General features: G+C 41.8%; 1 protein-coding gene across 3 annotated transcripts in view; it reads right to left on the reverse strand.

The window, feature by feature from the left end:
- The window catches only part of LOC107185341 (tyrosine-protein kinase Btk29A), a 186048-nt gene that overhangs the window by 3888 nt on the left and 157733 nt on the right, over positions 1 to 24427 (reverse strand). For all 3 annotated transcript variants that reach the window (XM_015573006.1, XM_015573004.1, XM_015573005.1), the window contains 3 exons: positions 4705 to 4766; positions 4277 to 4360; positions 1357 to 1421 (listed from right to left, as the gene is read on the reverse strand). In XM_015573006.1, coding sequence (XP_015428492.1) covers positions 1357 to 1421; positions 4277 to 4360; positions 4705 to 4766 — 211 coding nt within the window. The remainder of the gene's footprint in view (positions 1 to 1356; positions 1422 to 4276; positions 4361 to 4704; positions 4767 to 24427) is intronic.

A 24427-nucleotide genomic window follows, 5' to 3' on the forward strand; every position in this document is an offset into this window, starting at 1 on the left:
TGATGAGGATTTCAAGAAAGTGGGGGGATATGAATTCTTTCGGAGACTAGTCAGCTGTTGCTCGAGGGACGAAGCTCTTGGACCGCTCAGAGGGTTTGGTGAAAGAGTAGTATTATCGTGGAGTATGATTGATCCTGATCGGAACAGAGGAATGGAGGCTTGTTTTTAGAAGAATTGAGGAAGGATTGTCTGTTGTTGAGAAGTAGAGTGAGGATTGATCTTGGGTAAGTAAGAGGATTGTTGAATGATTTTGGGATTCTGGAGGTTGATGTAGAAATGAGGACCCCAGATGCATATCATGTTTAGGAGTAGAAGTAACAGATAAATCTATTGTTGATTAAAGGATTAATTCTTTGGTGTCTGTCTGATCATCAACAGCACTAATAGTAGCCAATTTATTCTGGAGAATTACTGCTGCGGAATCCAATATTAACAATCGGTGAATTAATAATACCGTTTCAAGGGAAACTGTTTCTTAAGTTCGGTCAGACTGCTAACAAGGAGAGGTCCCCAGGTGTAACGCTGACTTTGTAATGAGGTTTAGCACAGTTACAGAGCTTGGAATTCTGAAGCCAATGGTATCTGTTTCAGCCGCATGTGGCTATTATTTTATGAGATATGTACTGTTAAATTTATAGCTTATATACAGGATGTTTCCGAACTGGTGTGATATAATCCTGAAAGGATGTGATTCCATATGTAAAAATGAATCGAAAATATAAAACAACAGTTTTTTCGAAATTCATCTAACACGTATATGTATTCGTGACGACAACTACTTTTAGGAAAACTACTTTTCACAGGATATTCAGTATTAACACGTAGTTATTTTAGTTGGTAATTCAAGTAGATGGTATATGGTAATTACTATCAAATCCCGACTCGAAAATTCATATTATGACCCGTTTTTTAAAAATCCTAGAAGAAGTACGTTGACTGCCACAGTGAAACAAGCCATATGTAGCCAGACAGGCTTGATTTCGTATTTTAAGTCATATATCGTCGGAAATGTATGCGTTTAGTTAATAGAGGCTGTTTGTCTTATTTAAAATTATACCGCGATATTAATTTTACACCAAAATTTCGTAACAGTATTTAAATAACTCAGCCTCTTTGTAATGTTTCAAGTACGAGTTATCTCGTACTTAGCAGTCAAAGTGTTAAAAGTCATCGTTACACCTGGGACCTCTCCCTGTAAGTATCAAACATCAGGCCAGTGAAATATGTCCAGTTTCCGATCAGACTACAACAGGCGTTTACTCTATCTCGAAACGTTCCGAAATGCCCGTTTGCTTTCGCGTGTCTACAGTTCTGTGCATCGTGTCTTTCAGATGTATACCGGGTAGGTTTACGCACCCGTGCTCGTCTTTGACTTTCCACCAGTGTTCCTGAGAGTCGTCCAGCACCTCGTACTCTGCGCCCTGAAATAACAGAAGTTAATTTACCTCTGACAAAACCGTGCGCGTTTCCCGTAGTTGTATACGCCACTAAAAGCTACGGGGGAAGGGGGTTGTAAATGCTTCCGTTGTTTATGGACCGGCTAGCAAATTTCAACGTTCTCAGAACTAAACTATACGGACGATTTGTTGCTTAGTAGTTAACGGGCCTTCGATTGGAATTCAACGAGCTTAATACTATGACGAACCGTATATTTGGAATATTTAATATACACATTTCGAACAGAGTCATTCCGAGGACCATAGTGGGGGGGTAGCTCCGGAGGGGAAGATTTGCTCGTTTACCAAGTACGACCTTAAAACCCACCTTACCATTCAACATGGGCATAGCCAGGTTATCTGTCAGGAGGGCAAAAATATTAACACATCGACGGCCAAGTGAAAAAAACCGTACGTAGTCAGACACACGTTATTTTGTTTTTAAAGTCATAGATCGTTGAAATTTATGCGTTTCGTTAATAAAGGTTGTTGGTCGTGTTTCAAATTATACTGCAATATTAAATATTACGTAAAAATTTTGTAACTCTGGGAAGGCAGGGGGGGGGAAGGCAAAATCCAATTCTTTTTTCTTGTAGGGTGAGGCAAAAGCCACTTTTTTCCGTCCAGGAGGAGCAAGTGCCCTCACCCTGGCTAGGCCCATGCCATTCGAGGGTTAAAAACGCACACGTCAAACGTGACGTAAATTTCATCGCGACCATCGACACCTGTTCCAGTTAATTCCCATTCACAAGAGCGTGCCCCGAGCACAGCTATCGGCAAACCCGTCAGTTCCGCCTGCAGGAACCCGATACTTAGAACCGTACGAAAAACACGTAATTTAAGATTAAATTATCGACCTTCGAACGTCCTTTTGAAAGTCCTAGGCCCCACCCTCACCGCCGTGGAGGTCAGGGAACCACTTCGACCGTATTATGGGGACGGTGAGAAAGAGAGACAGTGGTTTCGGATGCTTTCATGGGGGGTGGGGGAGGATTTCCACGACGAGCTTTCGAAACGCTTTTTGCGTCCGGCCAAAAATCGAATAACGTTACATCAACCGCCGATGGGGCCACCGCGATCCCCGTCGTTTCGACGAAAACCGTGTCTCTCGGCTGTTCGGCGGGTTTCAACGTCGCTTCGTGTTTGTTCCTGGAGATTTCTATATTTCCCGTGTATTCCTGTCGACCCAGTTTTTCCCTCAATTTTTTTTGCCCCGCCTCCTCTACGTATGTATTGGGTGAGGGATTGGGACGATGTTGCGCCGGTGTATCATATCGAGCCGGATGAAATTGAGCGAAAATCCCGGGAACCGTTTCCGGTGAAGAGGCTGCCACGGATTTTCTTGAGGCCACGAGGAAAGTGTATCCCCCGTTTATTGCTCGATCATCCGCCGATGGGAACCATCGTGGCCGGTATCGATTTATTTTAACCGACGAATGATCCGAAAACCGAAATAAATACCGGTATTTTTTCGGTTCCTACAAGAGTAGGGCTTATATAGAACAAAGTAACAATCGAAAATACCGGTATTTTACGTTTTGGTAGAAGTCCTTGCTAGTAATGTCTTCGAAACTCTCCAGGAAGACCAAAAATCCCGCAAGTCTAACCCACGAAACGGGGCCACGGATAGAATCCACCATTGTGAGGGTCGGAGGAACTTTAATCACTTCGGTGCGGTGTTGTATTCACGTGTCCCAATTTATACACAACCGCTAATAACGAACCATAGCCCGTTACCGTTGCCAGGGCAAAGCTCCCACCGCAGATTTCAGTTCAGGCCATCGATGATGGCAACAGCCTCCCCCTTCCACCCCATCGGAAAGCTGTAAAACGTCGCGCAGTTGATTTAAACGGTTGACGAAGCACCATATGCCGTAAATGGGCGATGTCCAAGTGTTAATGGGACCTGGAAGCGGTTTCTATCCGCATATTAGAGGATAACCGGTGTGTTCCGTGGAATTCGAACGATGCTCGGCTACTAGGGGAGAAACTCCACGCCGATAATACGATCGACGCGGGATATTATCGAGATCGGTGATCCCCCGCCCACAGGAATCAGCGGTGCGAAAGTTTGATCATCGGACGCGATTATAACTTTAATCGTGTTCGAAACTTGACGCGTTACAGTTGCTCCGGGGACGTCTAACATCGTCTACGTTGCGTCGAAACGGTCTGGGAAGGTAGCTCTGACGTGACGATGGTGTATCGAGTGTGTGTGCCTGGAATTGGCTAGAACGTGAAGGCTCGATGACTGATTACCATCGTCCAAAGAAAAACAAAGTATAAAAAAATATATACCACTCATTATGCTTCCACAAAATCAAATAAACAATGATTATAGTAAGCAAAAAAATATTACAAACAATAATATCTCTAAGACCGCGGATTTTATGAATTTATAGACTTCAGAGCTCTATGAAATACAGTGAAAGCAAAACTATCAATTGAGCCCCGTTTATTTCGATTTACCGTCGTCTCATTAGTTTCTAAAAGATAAAACGTTTTTTCAGCTTATGAGGAGATGTTAAGGGTCAATTAAAAAATGAATATCGACTCTGGGTCGGCTTTCATTCGGCCGAGGTTCCCTGTTTCAAATGAAGTATCACTGCAATTTCATCTCCTCTGCGATGCAATTAAAGCCACGCGGAGATACTACCTACGCATATGTATATCTACATACATGCTGGGGAACGTAAATTCTTTTATCGTCGTTCAATCACATATAGAACACTTTGTACGCGTTTTCAGTCCGCGAGCAAGCACGCGATTCCATGCAAATCGACGGTCTCGACGGTTTATTGTCCTTGCCCTCAAAGGGCCTGGATTCGATGTAGACTCACCTTTTTTAGAGACAGGTCGTCCCCTTCGACCGCTCGGAAAGGGTACAGAGCCACCACGACCTTCGTTCTCAGCATTATTTTGTCCTGCAAACATATCGACGCGAATTAATATATCGATCGTATACAGGGTGAAACAAAAGTGATGTAAGTTCCTGAAACAGGTCACTCGTGAGGTTATTTGGAATAAGTTTTTCCTTAGCGAAAATTTCATCCGAGGCTTTGTTAACGAGATATTAACGAAAAATCTCTACCAATCAGAGCGCTAGTCTGCTGGCCGAGCTGTTCGAAATTATGGACGAAGCTGAGAATATGTTACGAATAATTACTAACAGCGTTTGAAAAAACATGGAAATATAGAAATAATAAAAGCGAAAATGGAACGAAAGAAACTAAAAAAATACTTATGATGAAGAAAATAATCGTTTTACCTTTGTTTTGGAAGATGGAGTTCCAGGTGTGCCCCCCGGCATGATTGGAGTTGAGGGGGTCCCTGAAAAATAAAATTTCATATTTAATTTGAGTAGGTCTTATTTAGTTAATCTATTGACTGACTGAGAGTGTTCATATTAACCGAGAACTCACGACTCACAGTACATTTCTGAATGGGTGAACACTTAATTCATCTTACTTTTATTATCATATTCAAAGGATTTAATACAATCTTTCTTAAAACGATGGAAAATCCACGAGAGGATTACCGTGCTGATTTCATGTAAAATTAAATACTCGGTTGTTCTGCTGTTGCTTGAAAAAGTGAGCTGTTATTTGAGAGAACGGTCTCTTATTTCTTCATCGCGATAATTATTGAATAGACCACGGAGGTGATGAAAGTACGACCCGAGGAAACTCGTAGCTTCTGTTTTAACGAGCTTACGCTGCCCACAACGTCTTAATGAATACTAACGAATCCCAGGCAATTTTTATTGCAATATATAATTTGACAAGGGAAACGAGTTTTTAAGGAGGAATCATTGCTGGTGCACCGGCTTAAACAACCCAGGAAAGTTTTGTAATTTGAAAATGTATCTTGCTCGTGGAATCGTCGTTTTCACTTATTAAAGAATTTCTTCGGAGAACAGAGATCGAAATGAGAGGGACGATGAATGTACGGTTAAATCGATTTCATTGATAAATTTCGATCGAAAACGATCTTTCGGGCCGAGATTTCGGTTTTCAATTAACAGAATTATCGACGCTGCTCCGATCAAGTTATAAACTCGAGTCGGACAGAAATTAAAGTGGACTTTGTTAGCGAGCGTTACCAATTAACCGTCCCCCTTTCCTCCTCATACCCGGCTGGCAATTAAACAAGGATTAAAAGTTATCGTTTCGTTAGCTTCGTCGTTTCGAGCTCAGACAGGAGCCTCGCGAAAACGAATTAATTTGTGGGCCGTCGAAAACCCTTACGATCCAAGCTTTTACTGCTGCCTCCTCTTGCTTAACGAGACAAGACGACTGACAGACTCACGAAGACAGACTACAGGGGGAAATTTTTTAATATAATTTTTAATTATAATTAGGAACTCACTATAGTGGACAACCTTGTTATGTTAATCACGCGAAAGAAACAACAAAAGAAGTTATAGGAACGATAAATTAACATTATTTCCATGTATTACCAACATCTAGTTTTATTTATTTATTTATTTACGGGTTAATTCCCATTAAAATATAAGTATAAATCTGACGAATATTAAAACTACACGAAACATACTACTGGTAAATACAAAAGAGAAAAGCAGAATGGTAATTACAAAGAGGAAAGCCAAATGTTAATTAGAAGGCACTATGAACTTGGTTTTTGTTCTTGTAAAAAAAATTCCATGTGAAAAAAGTATTTACGTGTGCAGCAGCTGCAATGTACGATCCTCTAATTTAGTTTCCGAGCAGAGTATAAAATTAATTAACTCGAAGATCAGATTAAAGATTAGGTTTTTAGGGTAGGTAGCGACGACATCGCGACGGATGCAAATGTTCGAACGGCTCTCTCCGTGTCGTTTTCATTTCCTCACAAATACACCGCGACAATGGAAACTCTGAAGCGAAACGGGCTTTATCGGGGATTATATGCCTCGAAACGTACGCTTTCTAGGGTACCCGGCCCGATGGATGTTTTGCGAAAATGAGGGACCAGCGCGAGCGCATCGTTCGAAAATTAACAATAGTCGCGACAAAGAATATTTTTCAGAGATGAATACGACGGGAGGGACTGTGGATTCTCATGCGTTTACAGCGCACTGGATTGTCTGAAAGTCAGTGTACCGAAGAGTATAGTAATATTTACAAAAATTGTTATTTTACTTGGAACCTAACTGTTCCAATTGAACCTGCTTGTTATTTCATTTGGAACCGAATATAATCAAATGTACGAAGATTGTTATTTTATTTGGAACCTGGCAAAACCGATGGAACTCCTGGTTGATCTCAATTTGGGTGAATTAGTCCGTGAAAATCTGTATTTCTGCAGGAACAGATTGATGACGATGAAACTGGTTTCAATTTAGAGCTTAGAGGTGCACTGGGTGACGAAACCCAGGAAAATTACTTTCGACAGTACTTATAAAGTGATGTCATGATATTTAATATCTTCCAAATATCTATTGACTTCCGAAGAATGAAAAGAAAAAAAAGGAGCAAGAAGAGAAGATGGAAATGTCACGGTTTTGCTACAGGAAACCTCCATTCTCTTCGATGCCATCACTAGACAGTATTTTACCTCAGTTTGTATTAAAATACAGCTAGGAATTTTGTTCCATTTATTCCCATTCAATTACTGTTCGATAAAGCTTCCATATAAATGACGGAATGTGTTTTCGACTCGACCCAACAGTTAACATTTTATAGCTACCATAGAGGAGCTAGCCAAAAAGTGTTATCACTGTACACAATAGTTCTAGCCACGATCACGATCACTTATTCGCGGCTAGAATACGCCTGTTGTTATTATGAAGTAAACGAATTAATATGGTAGCTACCCAAAGAGAGCCACTATAGTGGAGTCTGGTCCTAAACAATTACTCGACGATATTGTCTAAAACAGTCTATCCAGAGGTTTAACAAAACACCAAACTCACCTTACCGTTAAACCATGAATATATTTACGCACACCCCCATTCTCACAGATCATTCAACGATATTCCACGCAGCACTTCGCCCGATCCTCCCATTAGACCCTCGAGTAACTCTAACATCGTACAATAACGCGCCCAATAACACTGAAACATTCACTTCGCGGTTGAACAGAAATCGAAACCGAAGTTCCATTAAGAGCAAACCGATCGTCAGACGAATCGTTCACTCGTTTCCACGGCACTAATCCAAAAGGATCGTATCACGGTCGCGGGTGAAAGTGCAAGAACCCGCACACAGGGTCGCCGGTGTCGCTTCGTAGACGGCTTTCACTCGCAATTGTAGTGGATCGAATTTCCCGCCAGATCGATGGAACACGAAAGAGAACGGAATACAAAAAAAAAAAATGGCGGAGAAAGGAGAAGAAAGGGGACAGAAGAATGGCGAGAACTCGAGGACATAAAAAAAAAAAAAACTAAAATGGTCGGTTTTCGTGGGGGACCAGAGTCGACCACACCGGTCAAGAGTGCAGTTGCAGGCTGGCTGGCAGGTGCGTGCACCGAGCGCGCACTGGCTGCCGGAATATCAACGGTGAGCGAAGGACGACACCACACAGCTAGTCTCCACCCTGTCTAGACAAAATCAATGCGACCTCAACCTCCTGCATCCCCTCCAGCATCCCTTAGACCGTTCAACGTCCCCACGTGCGTGCCTGCCGCGTCCCTCTATCCTTCTCACTCGTTCAGTTTGTCTCTCTTTCCAAGTTCCTCTTAGCGTCGAGTTTCATTACCGGAAGCAGTCTGCTCCTCCCCCGTCGAGTGCATGCTAAGCTCACCGAGGATGGATGCACGCGTCTTCTTACCGAAAACTCGTCGTTTTCTTCCCCGTTTCATCTTGTGCTTTCTACAGGACGGTGAAAAAGAGGCGTTCCGAGGTTATGCCACGTCTTCACTCGAGAACCGAGGTATGGGAGATTTGTAAATGGTGCTGAATAGAGACTGGACTGAAATGATTTGATAGATTGGTCTTCCGTAGCTGGTGTCTCTGTTCTTGAGAGTAACGCTGCGTATACACTTGAGTATAGACCTCTGTGAGTTTCAACCTCGAGAATAGAAATCGGTAATTGATATAGATTGGAAAGCAAATCTGTGGTAACTTATTCTTCTATTATTCTCGTTTCTACCCTACTGAGTTAAGACGCGTGTCCACTTGCGTCGATTTCTGAAGGATTTTTGTCCTCGAAAGTAGAATTCATAGTAGATAGAAACTATAGAGCAAATTCTTGGTAGGATAGTCTCTCACAGTTCATCATTTTTACTTTCGAGGACAAAGTCATGTGTCCACTTGGAAGTTTTAGTTTCGGGACTAACGATACGTGTCCACTCGAGAATTTTATGCCCAAGAGTAACGGTACCTGTCCACTTGGGAGTTTGATTCTCGAGACTAATGCTAGTGCTCACTTGAGAATTCCTCCCTCGAGAATTCCATTCGATATTGAAACTCTGTAGTAGGCGTAGAACTACAAAAATCCTCTTACCATTTATTATGTAACAGCTGTCGCTTTTATTCTCAACAGTAAGAAAATTAAAAGTTTATTCTCAAGTGGACGGGGGTCCAGTTTTCAAGTAAATCTTGTGAATTCTTTTTAACTCGTGACAAATACCGAAATTCTGTCCACTGAAGACGCCTCCCAGAACAATATACCGTCAGGGGGGGGGGGGGTGGCGCGACAGTAGGACGAAATTTGAATTTTTCGCGTGGACAGTTTTGGAACAGCGACGGGCACCGTTGAAATAAAAGACTGGCGATTTTTTTTTCGCTGGACACTGTGTTTATTAACGCAATATGACCAGGACGTATTTACGCATTCAATTTAGAGCAAAAATGGTAGAGCGCTGAAAAATGCGAGAGTTTCGAGTGGGGCGCGCTAACGAGACTCGCGGTGGGATGGGCGTTGACGTAGTAGGTACTACATATTTTGGAAACTACGGCTTAATTAAAGGCGTATTATTTTGGCACGTTTCAACCGTGGAATATGATGGAACGTGGCGGTAGATTGGTTAGCATTCGACGTTACGTGGCACTACGCGTTTTTCCCTAGAACAACCAGCATTGAACATAAAATTAGAATAATATAGTACAATATAAAAATGTACAGTAAATTAAAAGTCAACGTGAATACTGCCAATGGCATTATTATAGTTTCAATAATCGTAAAATAAGAAATCTGCAATCTGTTATTTTGACAGGTCTGGTAGCTGTAATGTTAATAAAGAACTTAGTACCTACTACGATTTGTATTATTAATAGAAAATTAAGGGAAGAGGTTCTATGTAAATTAGAATTCGTAGATATGTAGTAACTACGTGCTTTAAAGAAACTATAGTTATCTAGCAAAAGACGTAGTACCATGGATTTCATCGTTGGTAAATGATGATGGAACGTGATACCATATGCATTACTATATATGTATATTCGAATTAGACATTGAAATCACGTAGTATACCGTGTTTTGCGAATCACGTGCTACGTCAAATGTGATTTAAATTTCACATAGCTCAGCTCTATAGTACTTTAGCACTACGTTTTCTATTGAAGCGACACGATACAAATTGCTATAGACGAATGTAGTTCGACGTGACCGAATTTTACAATTGCGTAAACATATTACTTCGTGACATACCATCGTGAATATTTACGGTACTATAAATTGATACTGTATGCTCATTCTGGTGGGTCAATAGTTTTCATTGCAAACAGTCGCTTCGTTCATGATCGGTATAATCATGAGCATACTTCAACACAGACAAAACCAATAGAATTCAACTTTGTATGTACATAACAGCTATAAATTTTCGAAAGCCACAGTTTCCACAAAGCTTTTCTACAAGAAATTTATGTAACAAAAAAATCCTTGAAATTTTTTCTGTAAGTATTTAATCTTCCTTTGTTTATTAAAATTTGTTTATTTACCAGTAAAAAATATTTAGATATTCCACAAATATCATATCAACAAAATTTCAATACTATTATCAACATAATTAGTAAAAATAAATTTGTTTAAATTGGTTCCTATCAGCCACTGTCTTTTGAAGTGTATATATTTAAAATAAAACACCTAAAATAATAGGCAGTTACTAGAAAAAAAATTGAAAAAGAATTAGGAGTGCAAAGGTTTAAACTCAGTAACATTCATGTAACCAGTTACTAAATTCATTCGCAAATCGTATAAAGAAAGCCATACTGTTACGTGAAATACAGCTGCGATAACGATAACCATCATCGATCGCTAGTTCATACCTCTACTGTCCCCATAAAACAGAACGAGTACGTACGACTGCCGTGTGCCCCGTAAAACGCTAGTATTAATACGGGGCTCGGTACAGTTCATCGAATTGTACAGGGTGTCCCAAAATACCTTCGACTCCCGGAAATGAGAGTTCCTAGGATGATTTGGATCAACTTTTTCCTTAGCGAAAATGTTATCTAAGGTTTTATTAACGAGATATTAACGACAAACCCTGACCAATCAGAGCTCAGCCGGCAGACTCGTTAATATCTCGTTAAAAAAGCCTCGGATAACATTTTCGCTAAGGAAAAAGCTATTCCAGATCACCCCAGGAACCCCTCATTTCCGGGAGTCGAAGCTATTTTGTGACACCCTGTATATCCCAGTGCTCGTTTTATACCCGTAGTTCGACGCGTTATCGGTCCTCGTTCCATTGTCGCGACACGGTCCCCGATACAAATGTGCTCGCGAAAATGTCTGAAAACACACAGGGCGCATCGATCTGAAAAAATTGATGAACCGCGGGGGAGAAATTCAACCCCCTCCCCTCCCCCCGAGGTTCCCTCTACGAGGAGGCAAACAAAAGAATTAAACACAGCCGATAGAATCGTCGAGATAATTGCTCGTTCGGTCGCGAAAATATTCGCTAGAAACGCAAAGTTCATCTTCTATCAGGTCGGGCGAACGGGTGACCTGTTTTCGAACGGGCTTCTCCCGCGGCACAATGCTAGGCGGCCGCGTCTCGATTGCCCAAGAACACAGGTAAACGAGTTATTACCCGCCAGTTACCCTCTTCCGGATTGTTTAACATGTCATTCACGATATCGATTCAGCCCCACCCCCTCCGGACGCTCGAATCGCGGGGACAAAGGAAATGTATTCTCGATTAATCGTACGTGCTTTTCGATACGGTTACAGGGTGGTTTTTCATGAATATATCAAAACGGAACTTTCTGTGAAGGGATTGTAGTGAAATTTAAGTTTAGGAGTGTGAAATTTGAAATTTGGCGGCTGGGTCCATCGTGCCCCGTAGAAATATTCCGAAATATTTGTTTTGTTGGAGATATACATATATGGTTCGGTGACTGTCACTGGTGATCCGTAGAAACGTGCGAGTTAACCGTTAAGTGGTGAGGTCTGGTCCGAGGAATCCCATGAATATTTTTAGAATATTTTAGTTTTGTTCAATAGTTACTTAAAAACGATGCTAATTTGTTTCTTAAATGAGAAGGTAAAACAATTGTTTAATCATTTGTGATCAAATACAATATTATTCACTCGTAAAAATTCTTGTTATAATTACTAACAATTTGCATTATAAGACAGCTGGTAGAATGATTAACAATATCTCTCAAAGCACTCTCAGATCGCTCTTTGCACGATCGGTATTTCCGAACATGAGATAGCGAATTACCTGTCGGTACACCTAATACCCATCTAATATACCTTCTCGTCCCCACAGAAGAGGGCACAAAATGAACTTTTCACCGAAATGCTTTGCAGATTTGAAAAAACTGTGATGTCTTTATGGAACGCGCGGATAGAAGCTACTCGACAATAAAAGGGTAGGGGGCCACTTAACCGTGCCGCGGTGGAACATCTCAAATTAATATGAAAAGCTTCCCCCGCACTCGTCCATTCTCGCATAACGCCGTGCTGCAGTTTCGCCCTAAAAAATTGGCTCAAGGATGAGCCGAAACCGGCTGATTGCTTTTAATTAGCCGTCGATGATGAGCGTGCTACCCGCCCTACCCGTCCGTGACCCGTTGCGAGCAGCCAACGGCGGAGGCCGTCGATTTGCCGTAACGTCGAAATTTTCAGTCCTCTCTCCATCGTCGAGAAAGAGGAAACGGGCGCCGCGGCCTCTGAAAGGAAACTCTCTCTCTCTCTCTCTCTCTCTCTCTCTCTCTCTCTCTCAATTTCTTACGTGTCGCCCAGGTATTTCCATCGCGTCGATTAAAATTCCCTTGAGATTCTACTCTTTGGGAACGATTTATGCACTCCGTTGGGAAATATACGTATGTGAGCGGAATTTTTCCGCGATGTCGGGATTGAAAAATGTTTTTCATCGAATTTTTACCGTGCACGGGTAGGTATACCGGGGACCGACGCCTTTCCAGGGATATTAATTTTTGTTGTTGGCAATGTCGTGTAAACGGCGACCCGGTAATTGCGAATACCACGATTGTTTTCGGTGGTGTGGAGGGAAACGAGTATTTGGAGGTTATATCTTTCGAGGTTTTTTATGCTGGTAATATAACTGTAATGAGGACACTCTTCGAACCATTTGAACACCTTTATAGGCATTATTTTCTTTTGTTTGTTTGTGGTAGCCAAAGTAATTTAGGTGTTCGTGGTTAGTGTACACAATAGACACCTAGAAATAACTATGCTAGATTCTTTGCGATTACACTAATATTTTCTATTGCAGCTTAACTTTCAACGAACTGGTCTTAAGCTTCTATTCACTGATGAGTTCTACTTTCCAGAGTTCATTGAGCTTAGTTTTATGCTGCGTGTCCACTTGATAATACGTAGATTCTCAAGATAGTAGACTACAGCAATTATTGGTCTATAAACAATCTGTATCTGTCGATCTTAACTCTGTATTCCAGAGTAGTTCAGTAACATTAAGCTACGTGTCCACTTGTGAGCACACTTCTGTAACTTTACATTTCAACTGTAGAAGCGATAGCCATTGAAATCTTGGTGTCAGATTTTTTATGCACCACTGCTACTTTTGAGAGTTGTCTGAATGGCTTTACGCTACATATGCACTCGAGAGCAGCCTTCTACAAGGTTAAAAATTTCGACTGTAGGCGTGACAGGTATCGGAAACTTGGTGTCAGGCTTTTATTTCTATTCAGCATCAATCTCAACCGTAGATTGGGATTGAGGATCAACGATTGAAATGTATACTCTCAGACGACGAGGTACGTCGCGTTAAATTACACCCTGAAACTCGTCGAAAACCACTAAAGAAACGCATAATTAATGAGTAATTCTCATTACTTTTCGAAACGTGGCTTTTTTAAGGTTTCAAAAGGGTACTCGTTGACGGAGAAGAATCACGAGGCACCGGCGAAACCGTCGACGATTTTTCATTTCATTCGACGCGGCGTGTTTGTCCCACTCGGAGCGGCAACAACTTCGCCGTCTCTGGGCTCTCTCTTTCCGCGGATGCGCGCCTCTGGGATACATTGAAAAGCGTTCCGCGGCCGCGTGTACCCTGAAAAATAAATGGCTTCTCGTAATTTTCGTACGGCCGGGCTTAACGAACAGCCCCCCGCGGATCTCTCCGCATAAAAAGAATCCTCGGCCGCGTTTTATCTTGGCTTCCCTGCGCGCACCCTGGAAACCGTTCTCTCTCCCCTTTGAGAATTGAATATTAGGTCTGTCGTTTTCCCCGCCATTCACGTTTTAATCACAAAATAGAGAACTTCCGTTGCAGAAAACGCGGCGGAGTGGCGCAATAGAAACGCGGAGAGAAACACAATGTTACATTGAAATCACGCGAATACTAAGTGGTTTGGCAACTATGGTTGTTTAATATAGTCATAGTGATGATATCGTAATAAGAACTAAATTATCGTGTAAAAAGATTGATATAGATCGACATTACATTTAAGGAGCTATTAGTCTCCCATTTAATAACGAGACCAATCTCTACCGTTCATTATTAGAGCTTCAGATCGTGTAGGACATGTTTTTATAATAATAAAATTTTGTTAAAATAATCTTTTTAACTTTTCACAGTAAATAAAAAATAGACGTACTGAGCAGAAATCGAAACGTAATTAGAAATAGGGATATTGACCTTAGATTAATAATTCCAAACCAAAAAAACCATAAATCCAATACCGACTAGATTAATAATTCCAAACCTGGTCCAGACTTTACTGCAACTGTCGCAGCAAGATCGAGATTCCTGTGATCAATTTGGGTTTACAGTGGACCTTCGGGGCTTCTGTCCGTCCGACAATCCAAGTATCCATCCAAGTATTCTATCGTTCGTCCCCGAATCCCCGTCCACTGTGCCACGGAACCAGAAATACCTCAATCTCCCTAAACTTCGAGGGGCCGAAGGAGCGTCAAGGGGACAGACGGAAAGTTCTCGATCAAAACCCCCAAAATCCAGCCGGGGGTTCCCCTCTAGATCGAAACCGTCGACGTGACGGGGAGCGAATTCGGTCCTCTCCCGTGCACCAGCGATAATCGATACTCGTCACTCTCGGTGAGTACACTCAACCGCCGATGCTCGTTCGTGCTTCATCATCGAGCATTTCGTTCACGAACGTTATCTGGCTAGATGTCTCGCGAAAGGTCCGTTCCTTCGTTTCGTTTCTTTACTTCGGGGATGAATTTCGATATTGTTGGAATGTTCGTTCTGCTCTCCCTCTTTTTTTAACGCATTGTAAATGTAACAGTAAATATTGTAGTAACGTTAATATCAGTAAATATGTTAGGGGTAAGAGGTAGTAATGTAGTACGGTTTCAATATGGAGGCAATACAATTTAAATTTAGAACATTTCCCCGGGCTTCTGTTTAGTCAAAATGGCGGACGATGATAGAAACAAACATCTTCTATTGGGGAATGATCTGTAGTTGCAAAATTAAGTTAAAAGTGTGAATCTACACTTGAGTTCAGAAAACAATGTGTCTTCCAAAATTGAAGACGCAGAGGTTCACACGCTACTGACTAACAAACTCCTATTTTAATTTCAAATTCTTTCACAGATGTTAATGTACGAAAAGACGGTGAACAGTGAAGAGACATCCTGATTGTGGAAGAGATTTCGCGAATCCTTCGTTAAAGAAAGACTCTTACATGTCCATGGGTCATCAATAATTTTTTCATTGAGCAGACGGAAAGGAAGCTTAGGAGCTTTCCTTCCATTGATCCCGAGACGGGTCCATTATGCTTCCTGTCTGTGGAAACGCGGCATGTGTATCGCTCGATAAAGACCGGCTCTCGTTCTCGGATATCTGGGGCGCACAAATCAAGGCATAATGATCCGCCAAGTCGGACTTTTGCGCGAAAGGCAGAAGATTTCCTTGAGGGAGTCGTTATTCTGGCGAGGGGATGACGGCCGCCGCGATCTACCCTCGCGAAAGGATTTATCGTGGCATTTTTCACGCCCGCTGAATATGCATCGACGGGGACCGTTCTCAAAAAATTGACAAAGCAACGCCTCTCCCCCATTCCCACTGAGATATTCTTCTCGGGGCGTGGCAGAAAGTCGAAAGAAAAAGAGAGCCGTAGACGATTCGGGCTGACGCTCATGAGAGGACTATGATAGATTTTATGTTTATGGACCACGAGAGAGTGCAAATTTTAGAGAAAGATTGTAGTAATTTTAATACCAGTAAATATACTAGGTATACCAAATAGTAACCCACTATGATTGCAATATGACTGCAATACTGTTTAAATTTGGAATATTTTCCCGCTCTTCTGTTTACTCAAAACGGCGGAGGATGAGGGAAACAAACAACGAATACGTATGTATGTAAATAACGAATGTGGAACGGGAATATGAGTTCTTTCAAAACAAACACCGAATTTCACAAAGACAGTCACACGATTTATTGGTACACCAAATAGCAAATATTAATTGGCACTCGTAACGTTTTTATCGCACCTTTGATGAGAAGCACAACTACATACGTGTCCACAGAAATTTCCAAAGTCGACTCTCGAAAACCGAACATCGAACGAACGAATTCTACACTTTCGCTTTATTGTCGCACTCCAGATCTTCACGCCTCCACCTACAAAGTAACTATTGCCACCATGTTACGTCCTTCTTGCAACCGTGTAACTTTTGTAATTAAAGTTTTTCCCCTAGTAACTCGATACAATGGAGATATTCGAGGTTGACAGAGTTACCGAGTACACCCTGTACAGGCCCAGTAAGAACGGTGGACCGGATGGAAAATGGCCGCCGGCGTATCCGGGGCCCGGGCGATATTACCACCTAGCTGGGTACACAAAAACCGATTAATTACCGTTCCTACGTAACCGGCTGGCTGCTCGGTGCACGTGTACTAGTATATTATGTGACGTTGGCCGCGGGCGTGCATTGTACGTACAAGGAGCAGTCGGCCATAAAACGGCAAGCCCGTTCCCGACGCATCGCAAACGCGTACCCGTTCCTCTCGGCAAAAGACGTCGACGCCGAGTAATTACGAGCCGCGCAGAGACAATAGGGAATTTAAAGTCGTTACGCAAAGTAACTAGATTTCCCGACAACGGCGACGGTCGTGGCCATCGGTACCCATTACGCAAGTGTTTTTCCCTTGTTCGTTGTTTCGACTCTGGTAATTCGTTGATACCTTTAATTAGTTTCCCAAATTGGTGGCGAGAGGAACGGGACATTATTCTCAGCCATGAACATTTTGCTGTTGTATAATGAGTACTTTATTCGAGTATTAGTGCTGTCAGTAAGTAATTTACTGTAGGCCCAATATGGCGGCGATACACTTTACATTTGGGACAGCAATTTGATTTTCTGTTTAGCCTAAATGGTGGAGGGTGATGGGAATTATACGGAACGGTAATATCTGGTCGGTGCATAACAACGGTGCACCAACACCACCAGTTTCGCCCTCTTGATCCCCTGTTCGAAATCCGACGGCGTTAAGCACCACCGAGTGAGCTTAGCGCCCTCGATCGTTCCTCCAACTCCTTGCCGCCACTGCGGTTCTCCGAGATCAACTCTTACGAACGATTTTCGATATTTCTTTCCGCTTCTGTCGGATATATTCACGATGCGTTAATTGGGTTAGATCCAATAACGTCGAGAGTGTGCACAGTTTGTTCGGAGAGCTGTATCGGATTGGTTTAACAAAAAGCGAAACTGTAACCCAGTGCTGTCCAACTCGGCCCTTTAGAGCCAACAGACGTCCCCCATAGTAATTTGAAACGTTCAATCTTCCTTGCAGTATTCCTACTTATAATTTTCCGTTAGGTACCATCGGCGACTCCAGATTTAGTGGAAACTATGAAAAATGTAAATTGTAAATTGCTATACGCTATTAACACTGGAACTACCAACGGTAAACGCATATCTTTTTCGATCGATCGATAAATATGGCAAACTTTTGAAAATTTACAAATTTGTAAATTAACTAATTTCTTTAACACTAGAACTATCGACAATAATCGCACATCTATTTCGATCGGTTGATAAACATGATAAACGTATCAAAATGAACAAATTTATAAATTAACTGATTTCGTCACTCCCATATCAAATAAACGTTGCCAAGGGTCTGAGGAATTGTATTGTTATAATATTTTAATCATCGTTATAAGAATGTGACAACCAGTCATTTTGACTGCTCTGGTAGTTCTAGTGTTAAATATAACGAACATGGGAGAACATTAGAGAATTTGGAACAAATATCACCGAAACAGCACAGGCTTCTGACCTCCACAAAAGTAAGTACTGAATTTTACAAAATACAGTAGATTACAATTGAGTACACCTAATAGATCTTCGTATGGATCTCCAATAGCCAAAATACCAAACGCAACGAGACGGAATACAGAAGAAGATTGACAGAAATAAAGGACCATGAAGAATTTCCATTGCATCCCTACCCAGAAACACGAACATCATAAATTAGCGCACGTGAATATTCCTTCGCGCGGGTAGACGATGAATGGGACGGGGCGAATAATGTATGTGTCTGGGCATCGATCGGCCCCGTGACCCGGAGACACCTCGAGAGGGATCGTTTGAGAAATTCGAGCCGAGAAGAATTGGACGGTCCGGATCGTGGCGATGGAAGCTGGGGAAGTGGAATTGGGCTAAGGCGGTTCTCTCTTTCTCACGGGCACGGTGCCCGCTGAGGAAATTGCAGTGTCACGTTTTGCAAAAATGCCACGGGAGTTCTCTGGATTAGTTCCAGATTCGTTGAATATTAAATTGCGCGAGCGGGTGTGTGTCGCTTCGCCGCCGCGATCCTCGGACGAGCTCGCGTTCCCGATGAAATTGGAGAGCAGCCGCTCGATTCCGAAGAGAAAGGGAAAGCATCGTCGCTCGTCTCCGTGGGAAATGACGCGGGTCTCGGAAAATTCGACTAACGATTCGAGCAGAAATCGAGGCGCGACTTGGTGTTGCTAAATATGCGACGAACGCGATGGAAACAGAGGCGGAATTTAACGACAAATGAGCCTCTAGGAAAGCGGACTGACTCGACTCGGTGAAATAGAACGCGAGGAAAGTCGATTGTATTGTATAGAGGGTGAGTCACCTAACGTTTGCACTTCAAGAGTCGCTGCGAACGAACCTGAACTTGTCGAAATTGTAGAAATTTTCCGTGGGAATCGAGAGAATGTTGCTGGCGAAGTTTTCCGTTGGTAGGGAACAGTCGATGGCCGGTCGAGGAGATTGCACCGTGTCGTTTAATAATAATCCGGGGAACCCTTAATCTGGATCGGTTCCAACTTCTTCGGATATTAAGCCGCGCGAATGAAACACGAAATGATTTCCCCGCTCGCGAGCCCTTCTCTTCCTCTCTTTTCCCTCGTTCGTACGAGAACTTACGCGCGATTTCGCTTAAGAGAGATTAAAATTTCCCGCCTTTTCGCGTTTGCAATCTGCACCGGCTTCGCGATCCCGCCGATTATCTACCTCTCCATTCCTCTATTTGTTTAAAGGGATTTTCGCCGGGGCAAAGAAGGATTTCATGGAAATTTCATCGTGTAAATGCGTGTTGGCTGGCTGTTATGTCGATGAAACCGATCGATGCTCCTTATTTTCACTGTATATTATTTGTAACTCCCAGAACGTGTATGTTTATGCAAATATAAAATTATTACAGATATATCTGACATATCAGACTTGAAATGGAATAAAAGATTTTGCTAGACTGATTTACTACACATGAAGTACAGTCACTTCCGAAAGTTAGGAAACAGAACTTTCCTTCTTCTATCGAGGAATTCATTAAACGCAAAGTAAAAGCATTGTGAACTGCATTGAATTTGATTGCAATTTTTGTTCCACGAATGTGGGAATTGTTGATAATAATACAAATACGTCTTTGCTATAATGACGACAGCTACACTGAATACGAAGACAAGAAAGAAAATGAAAAATAAAAGGAAGGAACTGTATTCATACGGGGAACAATGGAGTGCACGATGTAACTGCAAATGGCGAGGTCCAGCATACAGTATGACCGCTGTTATTATGCTTGACGAGCTTGCGAACAGAGAGAATTTTTACCTCCGGAACCATTAATTGCGTAAGCATTTCTTTCTGTCTTACTCGGGGTGGTTTAACCCTTCTAAATAAATATTAACCCTTCTATTAATTTTCATTAAACTTGAGAAACGTATGTTGATTTTTCTTGACAGTATATTGTATGTTGTGGAAAGTTGATTTACACTGATATATGTACATATGTTGATGTATGTTGACCTAGGTTTGATGTAATAGATTGGTGCATCCTTTTCTTTTCCTCTTCCAGTATGGTTCTCCATATTTCTTCTACATAAATGAGTTTCTGTTTCTTCTATAAACCTCTTTAAATTTGTAAAAAATATAAAAAAAGTAAAAAAAAAGTATACAAAAATGTAAAGAAGTTTTTAGTTTTCGTAATATGTTAAATGTATGATGGTATTAAGGCCCATAGCAAGGTTCTGATTTTTCACAGATTTCTTGCTAGTCGATACAGTATCTTCTACCGTTCCGTCTATATTGAGTATTTTCTTGCACGGAAGCGCGGTGAACGTTTCGGAGCGTGTAGTTCCATGTTAACGAGACGAACGGTAATTAACGTCTATCTGGCCGTTGTTTTTCTTCGGAAAGTTTATCGGCGAGCATTGAACTTGCATCGGTCCGAGCGACTTCGTAATTGGATCTTGAGAAACCTGTTTTCTCCTCTGGTCTATTCGATGCTCGGAGAATCTGCGCTCGTGAAATCGGAGTCTCAGGCGTCGTCACGACTGAAGAATGTTACTCGTTCGTTTAATAATCTTTTGTTATAATTTCTTATGTTTATTACTGAATTTTATTTACCATCAAATTGAGGCATACCTTCGACATTGAAATTCTTTTCTTTCGTAACTGTGAGCTAATAAGTGAACATCAATGGTTCATTATTATTAGAAAAAAGATAGAATAATGGTCTTAATTTCAATTATGTTATCTGTTTATTAAAAGAGAAAAAAAATGGTGGATTACTTATTAGTACACATAAAGTAATCCCAATTTGCTTTACTATGCTTCCCAATACAGGAAATGCATTTTGCGTTCCACTGAGATCGCGTGACGATAATTAGATGGAAATGTTACACGTTGGTAATTGTGAAAATTTGCTATAAAGCAGTGAGCCAACCTATGGCGGTAATTTGCTCATCAACCCTGAGATGTGGATCGTCAGCTTAATTGCCATGAAAATCCCATTAAGCCCGAATGACGTCAGGTGTTGACCCATCTTATGGTCATTCAATGATCGATTGATTAAATTGCCTAAAAGAGGCGAACGGTTGCGAAACATCAATGCCGCCGCCAGTAATTACACGTGACTAATTAATTACCGTCGATTAATGAGGACAGGTGAATGTAGCGTCAAGGATTGCCATTTAGGTAATTGATTCGTTTCCGATATTCGGCCATTTAATACCCAATTAAAGACACCGCCCGCATAAATTTCACTCGACTCGGCCTTAAATCTCTGTCTCCGATCTCTTTCTGCATTTTCATCCAAGAGGTTAAACCATGTGTAAATTTTTCCTTTAGTTAAAATTTAATGTTAAGTCAGCTGAATAGTGATCAATGTTACTTAATATGTACCAACCATTTAAAATTTCAATGATTTGGTCTTTCGAAACTAAATTGCAACAAAATATTGATTTTCATTAATATATAATGTGAAAGTGAAGTTGAAAAAATAGATGCGTTGATTTAATGCAAGTAATAGATTAAATACATGAAAATTCTGTTTAATCAGAGTTTCACGTATCAATTCTAAACAAAATTCAAATCCCCTTAATCCCTAGGAAATTTAAATTAAGCAAATTGTATGGGTGACGTGACAGTCAAAGTGTTAAAGGACTTCATACATTTATAATATACACACCCTTATCCCCATGAATTTTCACTTGATATCTGATTCTACATACACAAAGGACCTCGCTGACATCAACGATCCAAAGATACGACCAGACGGATAGTGTCTAGAAACACGGAAACGATCGAGTGACTCGCCCAGGTTAAAGGGTGGGAGGACCGGAAGCGTCGCAAACATTAGCACTGCTCTTGACATCGAGTGCCTAATAATATAGTATGAAATTCCACAACCCTGGTCGGCGGGGCCTAATTTCTGAAAGCGTTTGCGTATCCACTTCAAAGGCTTTAGGCTGGGTCGCGCTAACGAGACCGGACCAGGTTCGTTTGAGGAGTCATTGGTTCACGGCCTTGGTACCGGAAGCCAGTCGCCGTAACGATGTGTCTTTGTTTAGCAGGGAACGGGGCGATCAGCGTCGTTGATTTATCCAATTCTGCTTCGTTTTGCCAATTAACCCGATCGACAGACTGATATTTTGGTAGTCGTGAACAACGTCAAGTGGAATTGAAGACTGGGAGCGACGGGGTAATAGGTATTTTTGGAAAGCATTTCGAAAACAGAGATTCGCCTAACGAATCAAGCGAGCATTTTTATTCTATTTCCAACTTGTTAAAAGCCTTTAATAAAAGACGTGAATCTCGTTTAATCCTCTCTGTCGGAAGATAATCCAGATAAGTCTGAATCCCCTTAAAAGTCTGCCCTTTACAAAATGCTACACTATGTATCCACGATAAAATGATCTTAAAAAAGGTAAAGTAGAAACTTTGAGGATTTGTAGAATCAGTTTGAAATTCAGTTTCTTCGAAAGACCGGACTTAGTTTATCTGAACTTAAGAAATATGTCATGATAAGATTCAGAATATCTAAATTGCTGTATAAAAAATTACATCTATACGAAACTCTGCATTCTACCAATCATTTAACAGGAGATCTGAACTCTTATCTGGTGTCCGGTAATACGATTCGCAACGTTGTACCTCAGAAGCAAATCACTCTAAAAAAATATTTATTTATCACCGTGACGACCATTATATACTCATATACACTTCGGTTTCGTATTTTGGAAATTCCTCGCACGATAATGGCGAAGTGTGAAATAACAAGTATACCTTCAGAGCGTACCGCTACGATCACAGAGCCAAAAGGTGTCAGCGTGTTAAGGGTAATTAAGGGTATCATTCCCTAATGGTCCCGCGCAGTTTCCACCAATTAGCTCCCTTTATTCCCGGAGGCGAGGAATCGCGTGGCCGTGGGCAGAAGACAAACGCGACTCGTGGCCAGGCGAAAAGATTTAATTGCGGCGAGAAAGAGATAGAGAGGGAGGAGTGTGCTCTAAAAGGCTTCCGAGGTGCACGTTAACCGCGGTAAACAACCGTGGAATATACGACGGCGAGAGCCGCCCGGTTCGTTCGTTTTATTCCGTTACGTACAAACCGGCAGTCGCCGGACCAGTAAAAAGCTTGAGCAACTGTGGATTTCGGCCCGTAACAATAGCCACCCCAGGAAATGAATGGCCCGCATAACTGATCCACTCCGTTTGTCCCGCGAATAACTGAATCTTTTCGCCCCTTTTGGTTAGATTTCGACGGAAGGGCATTTTTTACGCGAACAAAAGAGCCTCTGGGCTCTATCTTCGACCTTCCCCCCTTTTCCAGAGTCCTTTGATTCCTTGTAAATGGAATGGGAGACGTTTCGATTGGATTCGATGAAAGACCTGGCTCGGTTCCTGATGAATGAACTTGAGAGCCTTTTACGTAAATTTTTGGGGGGACTGTTGCTTCGGCTGTGACTTTGTAAAATTGACAATTGTACGACGAATGTTGATCCAAGCAAGTTCTTGTCGTTTAGGGGGAGGAATCTAACCTAGAGGGATTTAAACCTAACCTCCAAGACGTTTAATGGCGGCTGATTTGGCGGTCAAAGTGACTAACAGATGGACGTTTATAAGAATGTTCACGGTACCAAAAAAGGCTCCACAATGAAGCAGAATCCGTGACATTTACTGAGACACTACCGTATTATTTCCCTTCAAAAGAACATGATTCAAATTTGATAGCTTCAAAAGCTTTAGTACTGTAATAGATGTTCGAACTTACTCGATCTTCCAGTACAAAGCGATGTCCGAATGATCTACTCACCTGTAACAGAAAAATACATATTCCTGTAAAACGTGTTGACTTCGAAGGTCAACGATTGCAATAACAATACAATTGCGTTCGTGTAAAATATTAAGAATGGGATTTTGCTTCACAAATTCCTGCAAAGTTGTTAAGAATATTCTGAATGCACTTTAATTTTATATTACTTTGGCGTATTTCTTTTCTGGCGAAACAGATGGAAAGAGGGTACGATTTCACGGAAATGAACGATACACGGGCTCCGTCTTCGTTCTAATATTTTTCCCGGTGCTCGAATTCGGCGCGCGCGCGAGGACACACAACCCCGGACACAGACATCTGAATAATCTCCTTTTCCTTCTTCCCTCTCGCTGCCTCCGGCGTCTTTGTGGCCGTTGGAAAAGCTACGCCTCCATTGGTACATTTCGGCCGAAGGTCTCCGAGTAATCTGCATCTCCGTCTGAGAGATAATACACCTGGGACGCGAACTAACCTCTTTCCTTCGCGAGACTTCTTGGTGTTATAGTTTTCGGAGGTGCACTCTTATATATGGAGTGTGATAGAAGTACGGAACGGTATTTCGTCGTAAA

The sequence above is a fragment of the Dufourea novaeangliae genome, unplaced genomic scaffold, assembly GCF_001272555.1.
Source record: "Dufourea novaeangliae isolate 0120121106 unplaced genomic scaffold, ASM127255v1 scaffold60, whole genome shotgun sequence".
Lineage (NCBI taxonomy): Eukaryota > Metazoa > Arthropoda > Insecta > Hymenoptera > Halictidae > Dufourea > Dufourea novaeangliae.